At 42.6% G+C, this 17707-nt stretch overlaps 1 protein-coding gene across 4 annotated transcripts in view; it reads left to right on the forward strand.

Annotated features, from left to right (window-relative positions):
- Window positions 1–16059, forward strand: part of rtn1a (reticulon 1a) — a 226021-nt gene extending 209962 nt beyond the window's left edge. For all 4 annotated transcript variants that reach the window (XM_068038825.1, XM_068038827.1, XM_068038828.1 and 1 more), the window contains 4 exons: window positions 5840–5909; window positions 11178–11224; window positions 11337–11395; window positions 15413–16059. In XM_068038825.1, the coding sequence (XP_067894926.1) occupies window positions 5840–5909; window positions 11178–11224; window positions 11337–11395; window positions 15413–15455 (219 nt within the window). In that variant the 3' untranslated portion in view covers window positions 15456–16059. The remainder of the gene's footprint in view (window positions 1–5839; window positions 5910–11177; window positions 11225–11336; window positions 11396–15412) is intronic.
- Window positions 16060–17707: the final 1648 nt, after the last annotated feature.

A 17707-nucleotide genomic window follows, 5' to 3' on the forward strand; every position in this document is an offset into this window, starting at 1 on the left:
GTTTGCAAGTTCTCCCTGTGTCTGCGTGGGTTTTCTCCGGGTGCTCCGGTTTCCTCCCACAAGCCAAAAGATTAGATTAGATTAGAGATACAGCACTGAAACAGGCCCTTCAGCCCACCGAGTCTGTGCCGACCATCAACCACCCATTTATACTAATCCTACACTAATCCCATATTCCTACCAAACTTCCCCACCTGTCCCTTTATTTCCCTACCACCTACCTATACTAGTGACAATTTATAATGGCCAATTGACCTATCAACCTGCAAGTCTTTTGGCTTGTGGGAGGAAACCGGAGCACCCGGAGAAAACCCACGCAGACACAGGGAGAACTTGCAAACTCCACACAGGCAGTACCCAGAATCGAACCCGGGTCCCTGGAGCTGTGAGGCTGCAGTGCTAACCACTGCGCCACTGTGCCGCCCATAAAAGACTTGCAGGTTGATAGGTAAATTGGCCATTATAAATTGTCACTAGTATAGGTAGGTGGTAGGGAAATATAGGGACAGGTGGGGATGTTTGGTAGGAATATGGGATTAGTGTAGGATTAGTATAAATGGGTGGTTGATGGTCGGCACAGACTCGGTGGGCCGAAGGGCCTGTTTCAGTGCTGTATCTCTAATCATAATCTAATCTAAAGCTGAACTGCCGATAATAAATACTTGTAAAACTCTTTGAAAAATTGAAGTGCAGCCTGCAAGCCAGAGATAATCTACTTGAACGATGTCGACTGTTTCACAATCTTTATACACAAAGACCTGACAATGACAGACTACAGTGTTTGATATGCACTGTTTGTGTTTGGGCCACACATCCCTTTGACAGATGGTTTAAAGCATCTTTAACTCAATTGAGCCTCTATGGATCAGGATGGAAGCCTCCTTGGTTGTACCACAAGAAATAATTACTATAATCCTTTTACCCTTAATGACTTTGCAATCAAAATATTTACATGAAGAATACTTTTTACTTTATTAGAAATTCTGTAAACATGTTGCCTTTTAAATGAAAGCGTCACACTTGCATATTTTATAACTAATTTAAGACGAGACATGAGAGGGAGGAAATAAAAATAATGCCCAACTATTCCATCCTTCCCTTGTTTTGCTTTTTTTTAAAATAAAAGCATACCAGAGCATATTAGGAGAGATGGCCAAAAGCCAGGTCCAAGAGGTAGTTTTCAACAGGGAGCTTAAAGGAGAAGAGAACGAGAGAGAGAGAGAGAGAGAGAGGCAGAGGGATTTAGGCAGAGAATTGCAGGGTGTTGGGCCTAGGTGGCTGAAAGCCCAACTAGCAATAGAGGCACAAAAAAGAGGGGATGCACAAGAGGCTACAGTCTGAAGAAAGGAGAACTTGGAATGGGGATCTATCGGGCTGGAGGAGGGTACAGTGATTGCGAGAGAAGAGGTTACAATGGGACTTAAAAACAGGGATGAGAATTTTAAGTTTGAGGCTTTCGGGGACTAGGCACCAGCAAGGGCAAGGGGTTGATGGCTGAGCAGAATAGTGCAACATAGGATATGGGCAGTAGAATTTTAGATGAGCTGAAGTTTATGGAGATTGGAGGATGGTTTGCTGGCAAGGAGAGCATTAGAATTGTCGAATCTAAAGGTGACAAAAGCATGGATGAGGGTTTCAGTGACAGTGGAGCTGAGATAGGGATGGAGGCAGGCAAAGTTAAGGTGGTGAAATTAGGCATTCTTTGTGAGGGTGAGGATATGGGATGGAAGCTATTCTCAGGGTTAAAATAGGATGCTGAGATTACAAGCAAGTTCTACCTGGGAAGATAACTGAAGTGGGGTTAGAGTTGGTGGCAAGACTACAATGTTTGTAGCAGGGGCTAAAGATGATTGATTCTTTTTGCCAAATGTACAGATGAAGGATATTGCAGCCTCCTCTTAGACCAGGTGTCAGCCAAGCTGTCTGACAACACAAAGGCAGAGAATGAAGCGATGAAGCTCAGGAACTGGTGCAAGGACTGGAAGAGAATCCATTGTTATAGATGCTCTTGCTACAGTTTGTAAGGATAGAACCACGTGAGGGCAGTTTTACTGTGCTGGACCATGGAGGTGAGGCATTGGAGGAAGATGAAATGGTTGACCACCTCAAAGACTGCAGAATGATTTAGGAGGACAAGGAGGGATAATACATCATGGTGATAGTTATGGTTGTTTGTGAAAGCAAAATACTGCAGATGCTGGAAATCTGAAATAAAAACAAAAAGTGCTGGAAATACTCAGTAAGTCTGGCAGCGTCTGTGGAGAGAAAAACAGAGTTAACATTTCCGGTCTATGACCTTTCATCAGAAGTCTGGATGAAAAGTTACAGACCTGAAATGTTAACTCTGTTTCCCTCTCTACAGATGCTGCCAGACCCGCTGAGTATTTCCAGCACTCACTGATTGTTGGTGACTTTGATTGAGGCTATTTCAGTGCTGTGTGAGGGATGGAATCCAATGTAGCCCTGTAACTTGATTGGAGAGATTCAAACAGGGAATTACAAGAAATTTGGGTGTGGATTTATCTCAAGGATATTGGAGGAAAGAAAAGTTGGATATGGGACAGTAGTTTCCAAGGACAGAGGGATCAAAGGTGTTTCTTTGAGGAGTAGGTGGGGATAGTAGTTTTGAAAGAGAGGGGGCAGTACATGAGGAGAGGGAACTATTCACAAGATCGAACGCGCGTATAGACGAATTAGAAGCAGGGGTAGGCCACTCGGCCCCTTGAACCTGCTCCGCCATTCAACAGGATCATGGTTGATCTGATTGTAACCTCAAGTCCACATTCCCGCCTACCCCCAATAACCTTTCAACTCCTTGCTTATCAAGAATCTATCTACCTCTGCCTTAAAAATATCCAAAGACTCTGCTTCCACTGCCTTTTGAGGAAGAGCATTCCAAAGACTTCCAACCCTCTGGGAGAAAAACATTCCCCTCATCTCTGTCTTAAATGGGCGACCCTTTATTTTTAATCAGTGACTCCTATTTCTAGATTCTCCCACAAGGGGAAACATCCTTTCCAGATCCACCCTGTTAAGACCCCTCAGAATCTTATATGTTTCAATCAAGTCGCCTCTTATTCATCTAAACATGCGAGTCTAACCTGTCCAGTCTTTCCTCATAAGACAACCCGCCCCTTCCAGGTGTTAGTCTCATAATCGCTGAATCCCCCACAATCAACATCCTAGGGGTTACCATTGACCAGAAACTGAACTGGAGTAGCCATATAAATACCGTGGCTACAAGAGCAAGTCAGAGGCTTGGAATCCTGAGGTGAGTAACTCACCTCCTGACTCCCCAAAGCCTGTGCACCATCTACAAGGCACAAGTCAGGAGTGTGATGGAATACTCTGCACTTGCCTGGATGGGTGCAGCTCCAACACTCAAGAAGCTCGACACCATCCAGGACAAAGCAGCCCGCTTGATTGGCACCCCATCTACAAACATTCACTCCCTCCACCACCGATGCACAGTGGCAGCAGTGTGTACCATCTACAAGATGCACTGCAGCAACGCACCAAGGCTCCTTAGACAGCACCTTCCAAACCCGCGACCTCTACCAACTAGAAGGACAAGGGCAGCACATACATGGGAACATCACCACCTGCAAGTTCCCTTCCAAGTCACACACCATCCTGACTTGGAACTATATCGCCGTTCCTTCACTGTCGCTGGGTCAAAATCCTGGAACTCCCTTCCTAACAGCACTGTGGGTATACCTACCCCACATGGACTGCAGCGGTTCAAGAAGGCAGCTCACCACCACCTTCTCAAGGGCAATTAGGGATGGGCAATAAATGCTGGCCCGGCCAGCGACGCCCACATCCCATGAATGAATTTTAAAAAACCTCTGTACTGCTTCCAATGCATTTACATCCTTCCTTAAATAAGGAGACCAGTACTGTACACAGTACTCCAGATGTGGTCTCACCAATGCCTTGTATAACTGAAGCATAACCTCCCTACTTTTGTATTCAATTCTCCTCGCAATAAACGATTACATTCTATTAGCTGTCCTAATTAATTGCTGTACCTGCAAAATAAGCTTTTGCAATTCATGCACTAGGACACCGAGATCCTTCAGTATCTCAGAGCTCTGCAATCTCTCACCATTTAGATAATATTTTTCTTTTTTATTCTTCCTGCCAAAATGGACAATTTCACATTTTCCCTCATTATACTCCATTTGCTAAATCTTTGCCCACTTACTTAACCTATCTATATCCCTTTGTAGCCTCCTTTTGACCTCTTCACAGTTTACGTTCGTACCTATCTTTGTGTCATCAGCAAATTTAGCAACCATACCTTCGGTCCCTTCATCCTAGTCATTAATATAAATTGTAAAAGTTGAGGCCCCAGCACTGATCCCTGCAGCACACCATTCGTTACATCTTGCCAACCAGAAAATGACCCTGTTTCCTGTTAGCGAACCAATCTTCTATCCATACCAAAATGTTACCCCCTGCACCGTGAACTTTTATTTTCCGCAGTAACCTTTGATGTGGCACCTTATCAAATGCCTTCTGGAATTCGAAGTACAATACATCCACCCCTTTATCCACAGCACATGTTACTTCTTCAAACAACTCCAATAAATTGATTAAACATAATTTCCCTTTCACAAAACCATGTTGATTCTGCCAGATTACCTTGAATTTTTCTAAGTGCCCTGCTATAACGTCTTTAATAATAGCCTTTTAACATTTTCCCTAAGACAGATATTAAGTTAACTGGCGTGTAGTTTCCTGCTTTCTGTCTCCCTCCCTTTTTGAATAAAGGGGTTACATTGGTTATTTTCCAATCTAATGGAACCTTCCCCAAATCTAGGGAATTTTGGAAAATTAAAACCAATGCATCAACTATCTCGTAGCCACTTCTTTTAAAACCCTAGGATGAAGTCCATCAGGACCCGAGGACTTGTCAGCTCGCAGCTCCAACAATTTACTCAGTACTACTTCCCTGGTGACTGTAATTTTCTTGAGTTCCTCCCTCCCTTCCATTTCCTGATTTAGCATGGGGGCCAGAAAGAGAAGTTGGGTGATCAACATTTAATAGGAATGGGGTCAAAGGAACAGGAAATGAGTTCTATGGATGAGTGGAGCTCAGAGATGATATGGGGTGAGATGAGACAAAGTAGAGGAAAGTAAGAGTCCAAGGTTAGGGCAAGAGGAGCCTGGGAGAAAAATCTGGATTGGCGGGCAAGGGGAATGGGGATAACTTGCTTAACTACTAGTATTTCTATCTTGTTATCAAAAATTTCTCGTACTTGATGTTCTGTGAGGATGGAGGGCACAGAGGAGAGGGGTTTAATTAGGTGGTTGGCATTGGAGAAAAGAAGTTGGGGGTATCTGTCATCTCCCAGATGATCCTAGAGTAGTGAATGGTTTTAGCAGTCTTTGAGGAACAGTGTTTTACTATTTGGTTTTTCAGTGTACAAAGGAAGCAGAGTTGTACATTGTTTTCATTGAAATGGCATCATGCATAAGTAACATCTTTCATTTATTCAAACATACCTCTTCATTGGCAAATATTGGCAAACCTCTTCATAAAGATAATGCTCCTTATCGGATACAGCACTGCAGAGAAAGAAAAAAATTCTTTAATTTTGAATAACTATCAATTGATGGAAGTTGCTCACTCACTGTTAAATACGTCTGGATTTCTTTTCCTCATTACTACAGATTTTGGATGCGATTTAGATTGTTTAGCTGTTTTAAATGTAGCGTAGATAACTGAGCAGAGAAGTTCAGTAATCATATCAGATCAGCAGGCTTCTATTTGTGAAACAATCCACTGTTGTTTATTCAGTGTGAAGTTCATGTTTAACTGTTTTTTTTTAAGTTTGCAGTGCTGATGTGGCTGCTGACCTATGTTGGAGCTATCTTCAATGGCTTGACTTTGATGATTATGGGTAATTATGTTCTAACAAATAACACAAAAAATAATTGATCAGTTTTGCTGCTGTGCATTTTTCAGGTTTGTGAGCAAAGTAGCAATGCATGCAAATGTCATCCTACACTTACTTTATCTACGCAGCCCATAGGCATGGATATTCCAATCTGATGGTTATTCCAAACCAAATGATATTTGGCATTCAAATATCAGAAAAGTTACTCTGTTGTCATTGCATGCGAGCACCTTCTTAAATTAGGGGTAAATTCTCTTGGAGTAGAATAGGTAAAGGAAGTTGGAACATTGTGTGGAAATCAATCTCCTCATCTCTGCCCATTCCCTTTTTTTTGAACTACTGGTCAGCCTTAAATGGGTTTAAGGGACTCTTGTTAAAAATTGGCAAGTGCTTCATTTAAAGATGCAAGTCAATTCTAACGATATGCGAATTGGCACACATGGGATTTCCTGTGCTTCTGAGTGGGCATGTGTGGTACACTGATGTGTTCAGCAACTTGCAGCATAATGAGATTGATTTGCAAATTTCCTTATAGTGGATTCTCCAAGCTTCAGGATGTCATAATAACATCCATATAGCTCTGCAAACTGCTGCTACAAACATATGGCCTTCCACTCTATGAACACATAAGTCCTCTGTGACTATCATATAGGATCAAACATATGAATTCCTGCTTGCCTTGTAGCAGTCTTGGTGCTTTCATTCTAGGGTAATACACTGTGCCAGTATTATTTGTTTGAGAAAGAAGAGTACTGTTACAACTCGGTGAGAAAGAGGTCTAGAGTTCCCTCTCAGCCTTCACCTGGTCTTACCGTAACAGGGTTTAAATTTTAAACACACTGTTTTTAGCTCCCCCTTGGTGAATCCTTGTTCACCGCTTTCCAATTATAAGGCAAATAAACCAGCACCAACAGGCTTTTTTAAGTTTAAAGAAGAAAAGTTGAAATTTATTAAACTTGAACTTAAATTCTAATTTGATTGACGTCTACGGATACATGATTCACCCATGCTAGCATGCATACGCGGTACACACATGCAAATAGAGACAGAAAAGAGCAGAAGAAAAATAAAGTGGAAAAGTTTGAGGCAATATCTGAAGAGTTTTTGTTACGGTTCTTCGAGATCACTGTAGAGTCCTTGATTGTAGGTAGATCTTGCTTTTCTCTGGGGCCCAGTATTCTTCTTAAACCTTATTCGCTGTAGGAAACTTTTCTCTCTCGGGGTTCATGTGTCTTTGGTAGATTCAGAGGTTTGTGAGAAAGAGATGGGAGCAGATAGGAGAGATCTTCTCAGTCCAGGAGCAAAAGGTCTTTCTGAGTTCAAACTGTTTGTACAGTTCAGAAAAACCCAGGTTGCCAAGCAGGTTAGTCCTGTGACCAACTGGTCTGACCATGTCTTGGATTGTATCAACTTAGCAGTCTCTGGAATGCTCCTCTTACACAAAGTACCTGCTGATCAAGATCCATTGTGGGTTGAATATGTCAGGGAATGGTCCTTTGTCCTTCCGATCACTGTCTGTTAATATGCAAATATCTTTTCCAGCCATAGCTGAACTGTTTAACAAGTCCTTTCTTCACTCCAGTAACAGTTTAAAATCAATGTTCATGACAAAATTAATGTGCCTCATTCTTGGCAGGTGGGGGCCTAGCATGACAGTACAAAGGCTCCTAGGAGATCTAGACTAGCCTTTTCAGCCCTGGGACCTGACCTCTTAGACAACCATGTATAGCAGCAGAACATAGATGGAAGGCTCCTGTAGCCGTCAAGATCATTATTGAACACACCATAGGTATCTTGAAACAGTACTTTAGAAGCCTTGATAGCATACGGCTCTGCAATGATCACCAAGATCACAGTAGTCTGCTGCATGGTCCACAACTTTGCTATCTCAATAGGCATAACCATGGAAGAGTGGGACGAGAACACCGACCTATAGCCAAGAGCAAGGCAAAATGAAGAGAGGAGCAGGACCACCTTTGTAAACAACTAGAGCCATGCAAAAAGCTCTCATTGATAAGACCTTTGAACAAAGGGACCGATCCATGCAAACAGTAGATTTGCAGAATGTCATCGCCAAATGCCCCCTTACCAACATTGGCCTCTGCCTCCATGGATTTTGTTCCTTGTCTCAGCTTGCACCTTATTCTATACAATGCCATGAAAGCTATCAACACAGTTGAAATAAAGTGTACCAAATGTAATAGTCTCTCTGAGTATGTGCCTCCTGTTTCTTTCTCCTGTTGATACTGCCTTTGTCGTCAGCAGGGGCCAATGCTTCCCGTAGGTCACCATGTATGCTTTGTGTGCTCTGGAAGCTAACCTGGCACGTCCCAGGCAGGTGTAAGTGAGGTAGCTTGCTGCTGGGTGTCTGTGGGACCAGTTTGGGACTAGATGGACCTTTACTTTATGTGGGATCATGAGGTTGCTCAATGTCTGGAAGTGGTTTCCTGTTCTTATTCAATCTACCATTATTTGAGCAAGTGACTAAATAGGATAGATGTAGTATCCCATTGAAAGGCAACAGCTTCAGCTCTGCCCTCTCCAGCATTGCTCCTTCATCCTGTCACCACCTCACCATGCCTACACAGTTGGGGAACAGACTTTTGGGGCAGGAATGGGATTATCCACTTTGGAAGGAAGAATAAGAAAGCAGAATATTTTTTAAATGGTGTGAGACTGGGAAATGTTTGCTTTCAGAGGGACCTGGGTGTCCTTGTACCATGAATCACAAAAGTTAACATGCAGGTACAGCAAGCAACTTAGTAAAGCAAATGGTATGTTAGCCTTTATTACAAAGGGATTGGAATATAAGAGTAAATAAGTCTTACTGCAGTTATATAGGGCCTTGGTGAGGCCACACCTGGAGTACTGTGTACAATTTTCATCTCTACCTAAAGAAAGATATACTTGCCTTAGAGGGAATGCAACAGAGGTTTACTAGACTGATTCCTGGGATGAGGGGATTGTCCTCTGAGAAGGGATTGAGTGGGTTAGGCCACTGGCGTTTAGAAGAATGAGAGGTAATCTCATTGAAACATAAAATTCTTAAGGGGCTTGACAGGGTAGATGCTGGGAGGATGTTTCCCCAGCTGGGGAGTCTAGAACTAAAAGTTACAGTCTCAGAATAAGGGGTTAGTCACTTAGGACTGAAATGAGGAGAAACTTCTTCACTCAGTCGTGGCTCAATTGGCAGCACTCTTGCCTCTGACTCAGTAATGTGGGTCAAGTCCCACTCCAGGACTTGAGCGCAACAATCTAGGCTGACACTTCAGTTCAGTACTGAGGGAGTGCTGCATTGTCAGAGGTGCCATCTTTTGGATGAGACATTAAACCAAGGCCCCATCTACTCTCTCAGGTGGATGTAAAATATCCCATCATACTATTTCGAAGAAGAGCAAGGGAGTTATCCCCAATATCCTGCCCAATATTTAGCCCTGAATCAACATCACTTTAAAAAAAAAAGGATTATCTGGTCATTATCTGTGTGGGAGTTTGCTGTGTGCAAATTGGCTTCCACATTTCCTACATTACAACAGTGAATGTGCTTCAAAAAAGTCATTAATTCACTGTAAAGAGCTTTGGCGCATCCGGTGATTGTGAAAGGTGCTATATAGATGGAAGTCTTTTTTTTCTTTTCGCACAAAGGGTTGTGAATCTTTGGAATCTCTCCTCCAGAGGGCTGTGGATTCAAGATAAGTTTGATAGATTTTTGGATATGAAGGGAATCAAAGGACATTGTGGGAAGGTGGAATTGAATTAGAAGATCACTCATAATCTAATTGAATGGTGGAGCAGGCTTGAGGGGCGTACGGTCTACCCCTGCTCCAGTTCTTATGTTCTAGTGAGCTCCTGCTTCATAGGGTGGAATCTTACAGTCTTTGAAATTTTATGCATTTGGGAACAAATGTGGGTGACGACCCTGATGATATCGGCTGGCCACACGGTGTTGCAATCTTATGGGAAGCGGCAAATTAAGTGACCGCCTCTATGTCTACCATCTAATTAAGGATGGCAGGTGGCTCCCCAAGGCGGGAGGCCCAATCAGATGGCCCAAAACTGTCGACGGCCGACAGCCCCACCAGGCCAGCTGGGCATTGCTGAGGCAGGTAGAGGGCTGTGAGGGCGCCTCAAAATGGAGGCACTCTCTGCAGCATTCCAAAAATTTTAAATTCAATATTCAATCAGGGCCACAGCTATCAGGCTATAAGTGTGGAAGGGGACCTGCTCCCCTGCACCCCGCCCCCTCCCCCTGCCTCCACAGGATGGCTTGTGGCTGTGGTTGTTGCTGTCTTAACCAAGTGGAGCCTTGCTGAGGTGATTAAAATGAGGCCCCGATGGCCCCCTGGCCTGCCTCTGGGAGGCTGCTTTCAGGTATCTGTTGTACTCCAGCCTCATCTGGAGGCCTGTTCACCATCGTGGAGATCCAGTGGCGCCATGCTTGGAGGCGGGAACATGTCAGGTAGCCAACCCAACATGCTAATTCCCAAGTTTCCTCCTGGTTCTGCCTCCTAACCTGCCTCCATTGGGCAGGGAAGATCCAGCCCATGGTCTCTTAATTTGATCCCCCACTATATTCCATAGGCTACATTTCCATAGTTGACAACAGCTTTGCAGTACTTTGATGAGGGGACCATATGTGGTCTTGGATTGTCTGTTCCATCTGGCAGGGACATCACACCAAATCTGATGCTATTCTTATTTGATAGCCACACATGACTTTTGAGCCTTTCCCTCTCCTGCAGTTGAGATCAATTGAGGTATTTTCCCTCCCGTCCTAACTAAGATTGACTCATTTAATACAGTCTAGGGATCAAAACAGCTCCCTCCTCTGCCTTAGTACTTACATTATGTTATACATTTATCCATTTTGCTATTGGGGACCACCTGCAGCTCCATTCTTAACCAGATATATTTGGCTAGTTTCTTTTGAAAGAGATTAAATGAGATATAATCAACTGCTAATGAAGGGGATCTTTTCTCATTTTGGGTGGGGATGGGGAAAGAATATAATCTATGGCCTGACTTGAGGTTTGCCTGTCTTATGGTCCTGTCATTCAGTTCTGTGATTACAGTTTAAGTGTCCTGCTTGCGCTGACTTCTTCATACATTTCAGCATGTTAAAGACAAGAATCATGTCCCCTCTCAATCTTCTTCCTTAACCCCAAATTTTAGCACAACGTTTAATACTGTATATTCTCTGGAGGAGGAATTGTGTAAGATTGGATTAGTCCTAGTCAGTGCAACAACTAATATATTGATTTTCCTTTCCAGCTGTCGTTTCTATGTTTACTTTGCCTGTTGTATATGAAAAATACCAGGTAAATCGTTTATTTATTTTGGGTACATGAAAAAGCTATCGGAATGCAAGTATTAGTATTGTATAATAGTGAGTATATTTATTTTAGTAATGTGTTTTGATTACCTTTGCAGGCACAAATTGACCAGTATTTGGGACTGGTGAGGACCCATATTAATTCTGTGGTGGCAAAGTAAGTTTGACATTGGAGATATATGTACGGTGTGAAAGGTATGCAGAGCAGATAATCCATTTATGGAAGCAGGGGAAACATGACATCCAAATTAGCTATTTTTTAAGTATGTGCTCAACAGAGAGGTGAATGAAGACTAAGCTACAACTGCAGTCGAGGTGAAAATATTGTAAGGCACATTTTATATTTGCTGTCACGCTAGCTGATGTTGTAAATGGTTCGTTCTCTACAGATATTGTCCATCCCTTTACAAACGTATTAAAAATTCTTTCATGGGATATGGGCATCACTGGCAAGGCCAGCATTTGTTGCCCATCCCTAATTGACCTTGCGAACTGAGTGGCTTGCTTGGCCATTTCAGAGGGCAGTTAAGAGTCAACCACATTGCTGTGGGTTTGGAGTCACATGTAGGCCAGACTGGGTAAGGGTGTCAGGTTTCCTTCCCTAATGGACGTTAGTGAACTAGATGGATTTTTATGACAATCAATGATAGTTTCTTGGCACCATTACTGAGACTAGCTTTCAATTCCAGATTTCTTTTTGTTATTAATTAATTGAATTTAACTTCCACTAGCTGCCATGGTGTGATTTGGACCTGTGTCCCTAGGGCATTAGCCTGGGTCTCTGGGTTACTAGTTCAGCAACAAACTACCATCATTGTACTCCAACTCTCAAAATCTAACTTTTACCCTTCTGTCCCTGCAATCGACCTTCATTTCAACCTCTCATTCCTCTCATGTCCGTGAAGGTGTTGTCCCCTCCCAAATTCGTGTGCACTGTTCCCACAACTCCATGTTTGAATCAGTCCAATCAGGTTTCTGCCCCGTCACAGCAGTTCAAAGACCCTTATCAAAATCACAAATGAAATCTTTTGTGACTGTGACCATGGTGCGCTCTCCCTCCTCATCCTTCTTCGCAGCCTTTGACAGTCCACAACATCACTCTGCACCGTCACGTGCTTTTACAAATGTTTTCTTCTGCTGCAGCACGTCAGTAGGCATGTGGGTAAAGTAAGAATGTTCACAGTACGTCTGTCTTCATGGTTAGTTGTTTCATCTGCCACTATTGTAGCATTGTCAAGAAAATGGTAGGTTCCTCAAATCCCACAACACTCTCTGCGAGCAATACTTCTGATTAGGTATATGGCATTGGGGAAAACTAAACATCCCTGAAATTGTAGCAATGCCCTTCAGATTAAATTCAAAGTAGTTATGCAATTTTCGGTGCTCTCATTCTATTGAGAGATGTTCAATGAAGCAAATACTGTCTTTAATTCCCTCAGCTCCCTCTGTAACTGTTCAGTGGATGCTGTTCTTTTGGAAAATAGAGCTTTTGCAGTGACTGTCACCCAATTGTTGGCAGTGCATTCCTCATAGGGCACTCTCATTTTTCTTTTGTGCCTCATGTCTGAGTTGCTTTCAGCAAATTTTCTCAGGTGTTCTGGCAAAGTGTTACATATTGAACAAAAAACCTAAGTTTTGTTTATTCGCTCTTTCACAGTACAGTTAGAGAAGTCAGATATTAAATAGACTATATAGGATAGATTTTCCAATTCCTTGCCTGTGATGAAGTCAGTCTCTTGTGAATTCAGCCTAGTAGCAGGCTGCGTATCTTGCCACAGGTGAGGTCTCAGGAAATCTACCCTTACAGTAGTAGTGTACAGATTTCAAAGGCTATAGACTTGCTTTCTTTTCTCCCTAACAAGAATCAGAAACCTTTTACAACAGCATATGAAATCAGATAATACATTTTAATCCTTCACCCTTTACACTCAATGACATTTACTTGTGGGTCTGACAGTCTTGCTGCCCAAGACGAGCCTTTTTTTAAAAAGAGAATGTTCAAATCTGTACAGACTTGAAACAAGCAGGTTTGAGTGGCAACCAAGTGAGAACCTAGTGCTCACATCAAAGTTGGGTGTACACAAACATAATGGGAAGCAGAAACAGGGACAACGGGTGGCAGAAGCCACCAGCAGCTACAGAGACAATAGGAGATGGGAATCAACAGCCTAAATAGGGCCAAGAAGAGCAGAAACACTTCAAACAGTCCACTTCAAGAGAAAAATCATGCCACACAGGATAAATGCTGAAAATTGCAGGGTTTGCCAGGATGTCATCCTGTGACAAACTACTTCCTTTACTCATTAACAGTGTCTATATTTTTAGTCAGTTCCTTAGGATGTCCTATGCAGTTCCAGCAACAGTTCTTCTTTGCTTGATTTCTTGGTGTGACCACTTGGAGCCTAAGCTCGGTGGTGGGAACATTTATTGGAAAAATTCTGAGGGACAGTATTAGTCACAATTAGGAAGGCACAGATTACTCAAGGACAGTCAGCATGGATTTATTAAGGGAAGATTGTGTCTGACTAACTTGATTAAATTTTTTGAAGAGGTAACAAGGTGGGTTGATGAGAGTAGCACATTTGATGTAGTCTACATGAATTTTAACAAGGCTTTTGACAAGGTTCCACATGGTAGACTGATCAGAAAAATAAAAGCCCATGGGATCCAAGAGCAAGTTGGATCCAAAATTGGCTCACTGTCAGGAAGCAAAGGGCCATGGTCGACAAGGGTTTTTGTGACTGGAAGGCTATTTCCAGTGGGGTGCTGCAGGGCTCAGTACTGGATCCCTTGCCTTTTGAGGTAAATATCAGTGAGTTGCACTTAAATGTGGGGCGTTTGACTAAGAGGTTTGCAGACAATACAAAAATTGGCCATGTGGTTGAGAATGAAGCAGAAAGCTGTAGACTGCAGGAAAATATCAATGGACTAGTCAGGTGGGCAGGAAAGTGGCAGATGGAATACAATCTGGAGAAGTGTGAGGTAATGCATTTTGGAAGGACAAACAAGGCAAAGGAATACACAATAAATGGTAGGATACTAAAAGTGTAGAGGAACAGAGGGTCCCAGGAGTACTAAAGGTAGTAGGACAGGTAGATATGCTAGTTAAGAAGGCATATGGGATACTTGCCTTTGTTAGCTGAGGCATAGAATATAAGAGCTGGGAGGTTATGCTGGAACTGTATAAAACACTAGTTAGGCTACAGCTAGAGTACTGCTTACAGTTCTGGTCACTGCATTACAGGAAGGATGTGATCGCACTAGAGAAACTAGCAATGCAATAGAATCATAGCAAGTTATGGCACAGAAGGAGGCCATTTGGTCCTTCATATCCCTGCCAACCGAAAAGACCCAACCAGCTTAAATCCACTTTCCAGCTCTTGGTTCATAGCTATCTAGGTTACAGCACTTCAAGTGCATATCTAAGTATATTTTAAATGCGATGAGGGTTTCTGCCTTTACCACCCTATAATTATATCACCAATGTTGCTAAGTGTTTTACGAAACACCCATTAAGAAAGTCAGTTGAAATACTAATCTCCAATCAGCATCATATGCGGTATGTTTAAAAAGATACATAATTCTTCAAAATAGCCATTTATATAAATATGCAATTTTAAAATTTTTTCAATGTATATATTTTCTCTCTATTTTTCTCTTTCTTTTGGTCACATCCAAAGATAGCCCTCTGATACCTCTGGCAACATTTATACTGCTTCCTTTCTTTGAGTGCAAAGTTGTTTGGGTGCATAAGAAAGTAACAATGGTGGTATAAGTTGGGACAAAAAATAAAATGCTGCAGATCCGGGCAATCTGAAATAAAAGCAAAACATCAGGTCTGTCAGCGTCTGTGGAGAGGGAAACTGATTTAACGTATCAGATTGATGACCTTTCATCAGAACTCTGTGTTGCATCTCTGTTTCTCTCCCCACTGAAACTCTTCTACCTGACTTGCAGAGTATTTCCAGAATATTTTGTTTTCATTTTCGTATACATTGGAAGTTGGGTTCTGAGTTAATGTTCACGCCCATTAAAACCAAGAGGTGGGGCAGCCTTCTAGGAAGCCATCTTGTGCCACTACACTCACTTTTCTGAATCACATGAACTTATAAATTTGATTGCTTTCAAATTGTATAATCCACTGACCCTTCCCCTCTTTTCTCCCCTTATTCAGGATTCAGGCCAAAATCCCAGGTGCGAAAAGAAAGACTGAGTAAGAGCAACATGAAGAGAGACTGTTGGCACATGAAAGGGCATATGAAGCAGAAGCTTTTCTGTATTCTTCAAATTAATCAGACTTGTCTTGGAGAGTTTTTGTCCCATTTGTCAGCATCATGGTCTTAGAAACATGCAGCACTGAGACAGTCCTTCTCCCATGCTGTTTCCAAATGATTAGAATACTTGCAATCACTTGTGTCGATCACTAAGTATAGTAAGGAAAATCAAGTAATAACAATTGTATTAGATGTGTTTTTGTGTTGCTTATGAACAAATGCATGATGTTAAGAGTCTTAATTCTATTTATCTTTCTAGTGTTTTCTGCTGCTATGGCAGTGCTTATAACTTTTAATGTTATTTGTGGCTAGGGCATTTCTGCTTTAGTGTACTTCTGCAATAGTCTAAATGCTCCAAAGTCACTGAGTCAGTTTGGCTTTATTGAGTAAAACAATAGAACAGTGGATCGATGTTTTGGTGTTTATCCAGCACAAAGTTCTAAGGATTATGTACTGTAATTGTGGCATTTGGTTTTGTAAACTAAAGAAATACAAAGCTCATGTTTTTCGAACTATTGTCATACTATTAAAGAAGTATGGAAACAGACTGCTGGCTTTTTTTTTCCCTCTTAACCAATTTGCTGCAATTTCTGTTTCATGAAATGTATTTGCTAAAGCACAGGTTTTAATTCCTGGCAGGAATGGACGGCAATCCCACTGAGGAATTTGAGTAGATGTCTGGTAGATTTCAACTGCTGGGCCACATTGAATGCCCTTGGTCAGCTGCTCAGCCATTTCCAGCAGAAAGCAGCAGCTGGCCGGAAGCTTAGGACAAAGATCAGACTGCATGGCTGCATACAGCAAGTTAAGTCTGGGAGGTGGAGTTGGGGGGTGCAGCGTGGGAATTCTTGTGAGAGTCTTACAGCTGGGGAGGTGAGAGGAAGCCAAGGGCAGCTGAAATCCGGACTTTCTTGTGGGGCCCAGTGAAGCACTCCTGCGCCTCCTGGCCCCATTAAAGACAGGCTTTTGAAACTTTAGAATGCCTTGTTGGCTTCCTGACAGCTTTACTTGGTAATGCGACTGCTGCAGGCACCCCACACAAGAATGGGTTAAAATGCTTTCAGAATCCCATATACGCCATTAAGCTTCCATTGGTGTCCAGCGGGAGCCTCACCTGACACCAAAATCAGTGATGTTAAAATGTAGATCAGCGGGGAATGGGACTGCTCTATTTTGACTGCTCCCTAGCTCCTTTGTAGCTGATTGGGAAGTGTTAAAATTTCCCTGTAGTAATTATGCTTTCCAACTATTTGCACTTAAACATGGCTGAGAAAACCTGTAGGCACCATGCAGTGTACGATACAAGTTTGATTTCTCTTCCGTTGTGATTAGTTTGAAATCCTGTTTTGGGAAGGCAGGAAAGCAGGAGGGAGGATTACATGCATGGCTGATCTTGTGTGCATCCTAGGAGGCAATTTTAAACTTCCAAGATGGGTGGGTGGAGTAGGGTTAAAATTTCCTTGAACACATCCACTCACAGTTTTAAAGGGGCAGGCAGCTGCACTCGAGAGGTAGGGCAGTTATTGCAAGATGCTAATGAGGCTACTTGCCTAAAATTTTAGATTTATAGATTTAAGCTCGAATTTACTGGGGCTCAAGAAGCCCAACAGCTGAAGGGAAACAAGACTGGCCGAATCCAGTTGTTCAGTGTTTGAGGGTCATGAGAAGCGGGAGTGCTTCCCCCCTTCCCTCCCCCAAACCCGGTCTCTCCAAGGCTGCAGCCTTTCAGCACAGACCTTCCTGCCTGACAGCCAGCAAGCTAGCCTCTCAATCTGGCTAGCTGCCAGCCAGTAAACAGAGAAAAAGAATTCAAATGAGATCCTGCTGTTAAATTCTTTTCATAGCTATCCATTTTTTGTAGCAGAACCTTTAGCCCAAAAGCACAGTGGTATGTCCCCGATGTTACAATCAGGTGAAAAAGAGGTCTAGGGTTCCCTTTCAGCCTTCACCTGCTCTTACCGTAACAGGGTTTAATTTTAAACACACCGTGCTTTTAGCTTCAGCTTGGTGAATCCTTGTTCACCGCTTTCCAATTATAAGGCAAAGACACCAACACAAACAGGCTTTCTTAGGTTTAAAGAAGAAAGGTTGAAATTTATTGAACTTAAACTCTAATTTGGTTGATGCCTATGGATACACGACGCGCCCACGCTAGCATGCATACACCAAACATGCAAATAGAGACAGAAAAGAGC

The sequence above is a fragment of the Heterodontus francisci genome, chromosome 9, assembly GCF_036365525.1.
Source record: "Heterodontus francisci isolate sHetFra1 chromosome 9, sHetFra1.hap1, whole genome shotgun sequence".
Classification (NCBI taxonomy): Eukaryota; Metazoa; Chordata; class Chondrichthyes; order Heterodontiformes; family Heterodontidae; genus Heterodontus; species Heterodontus francisci.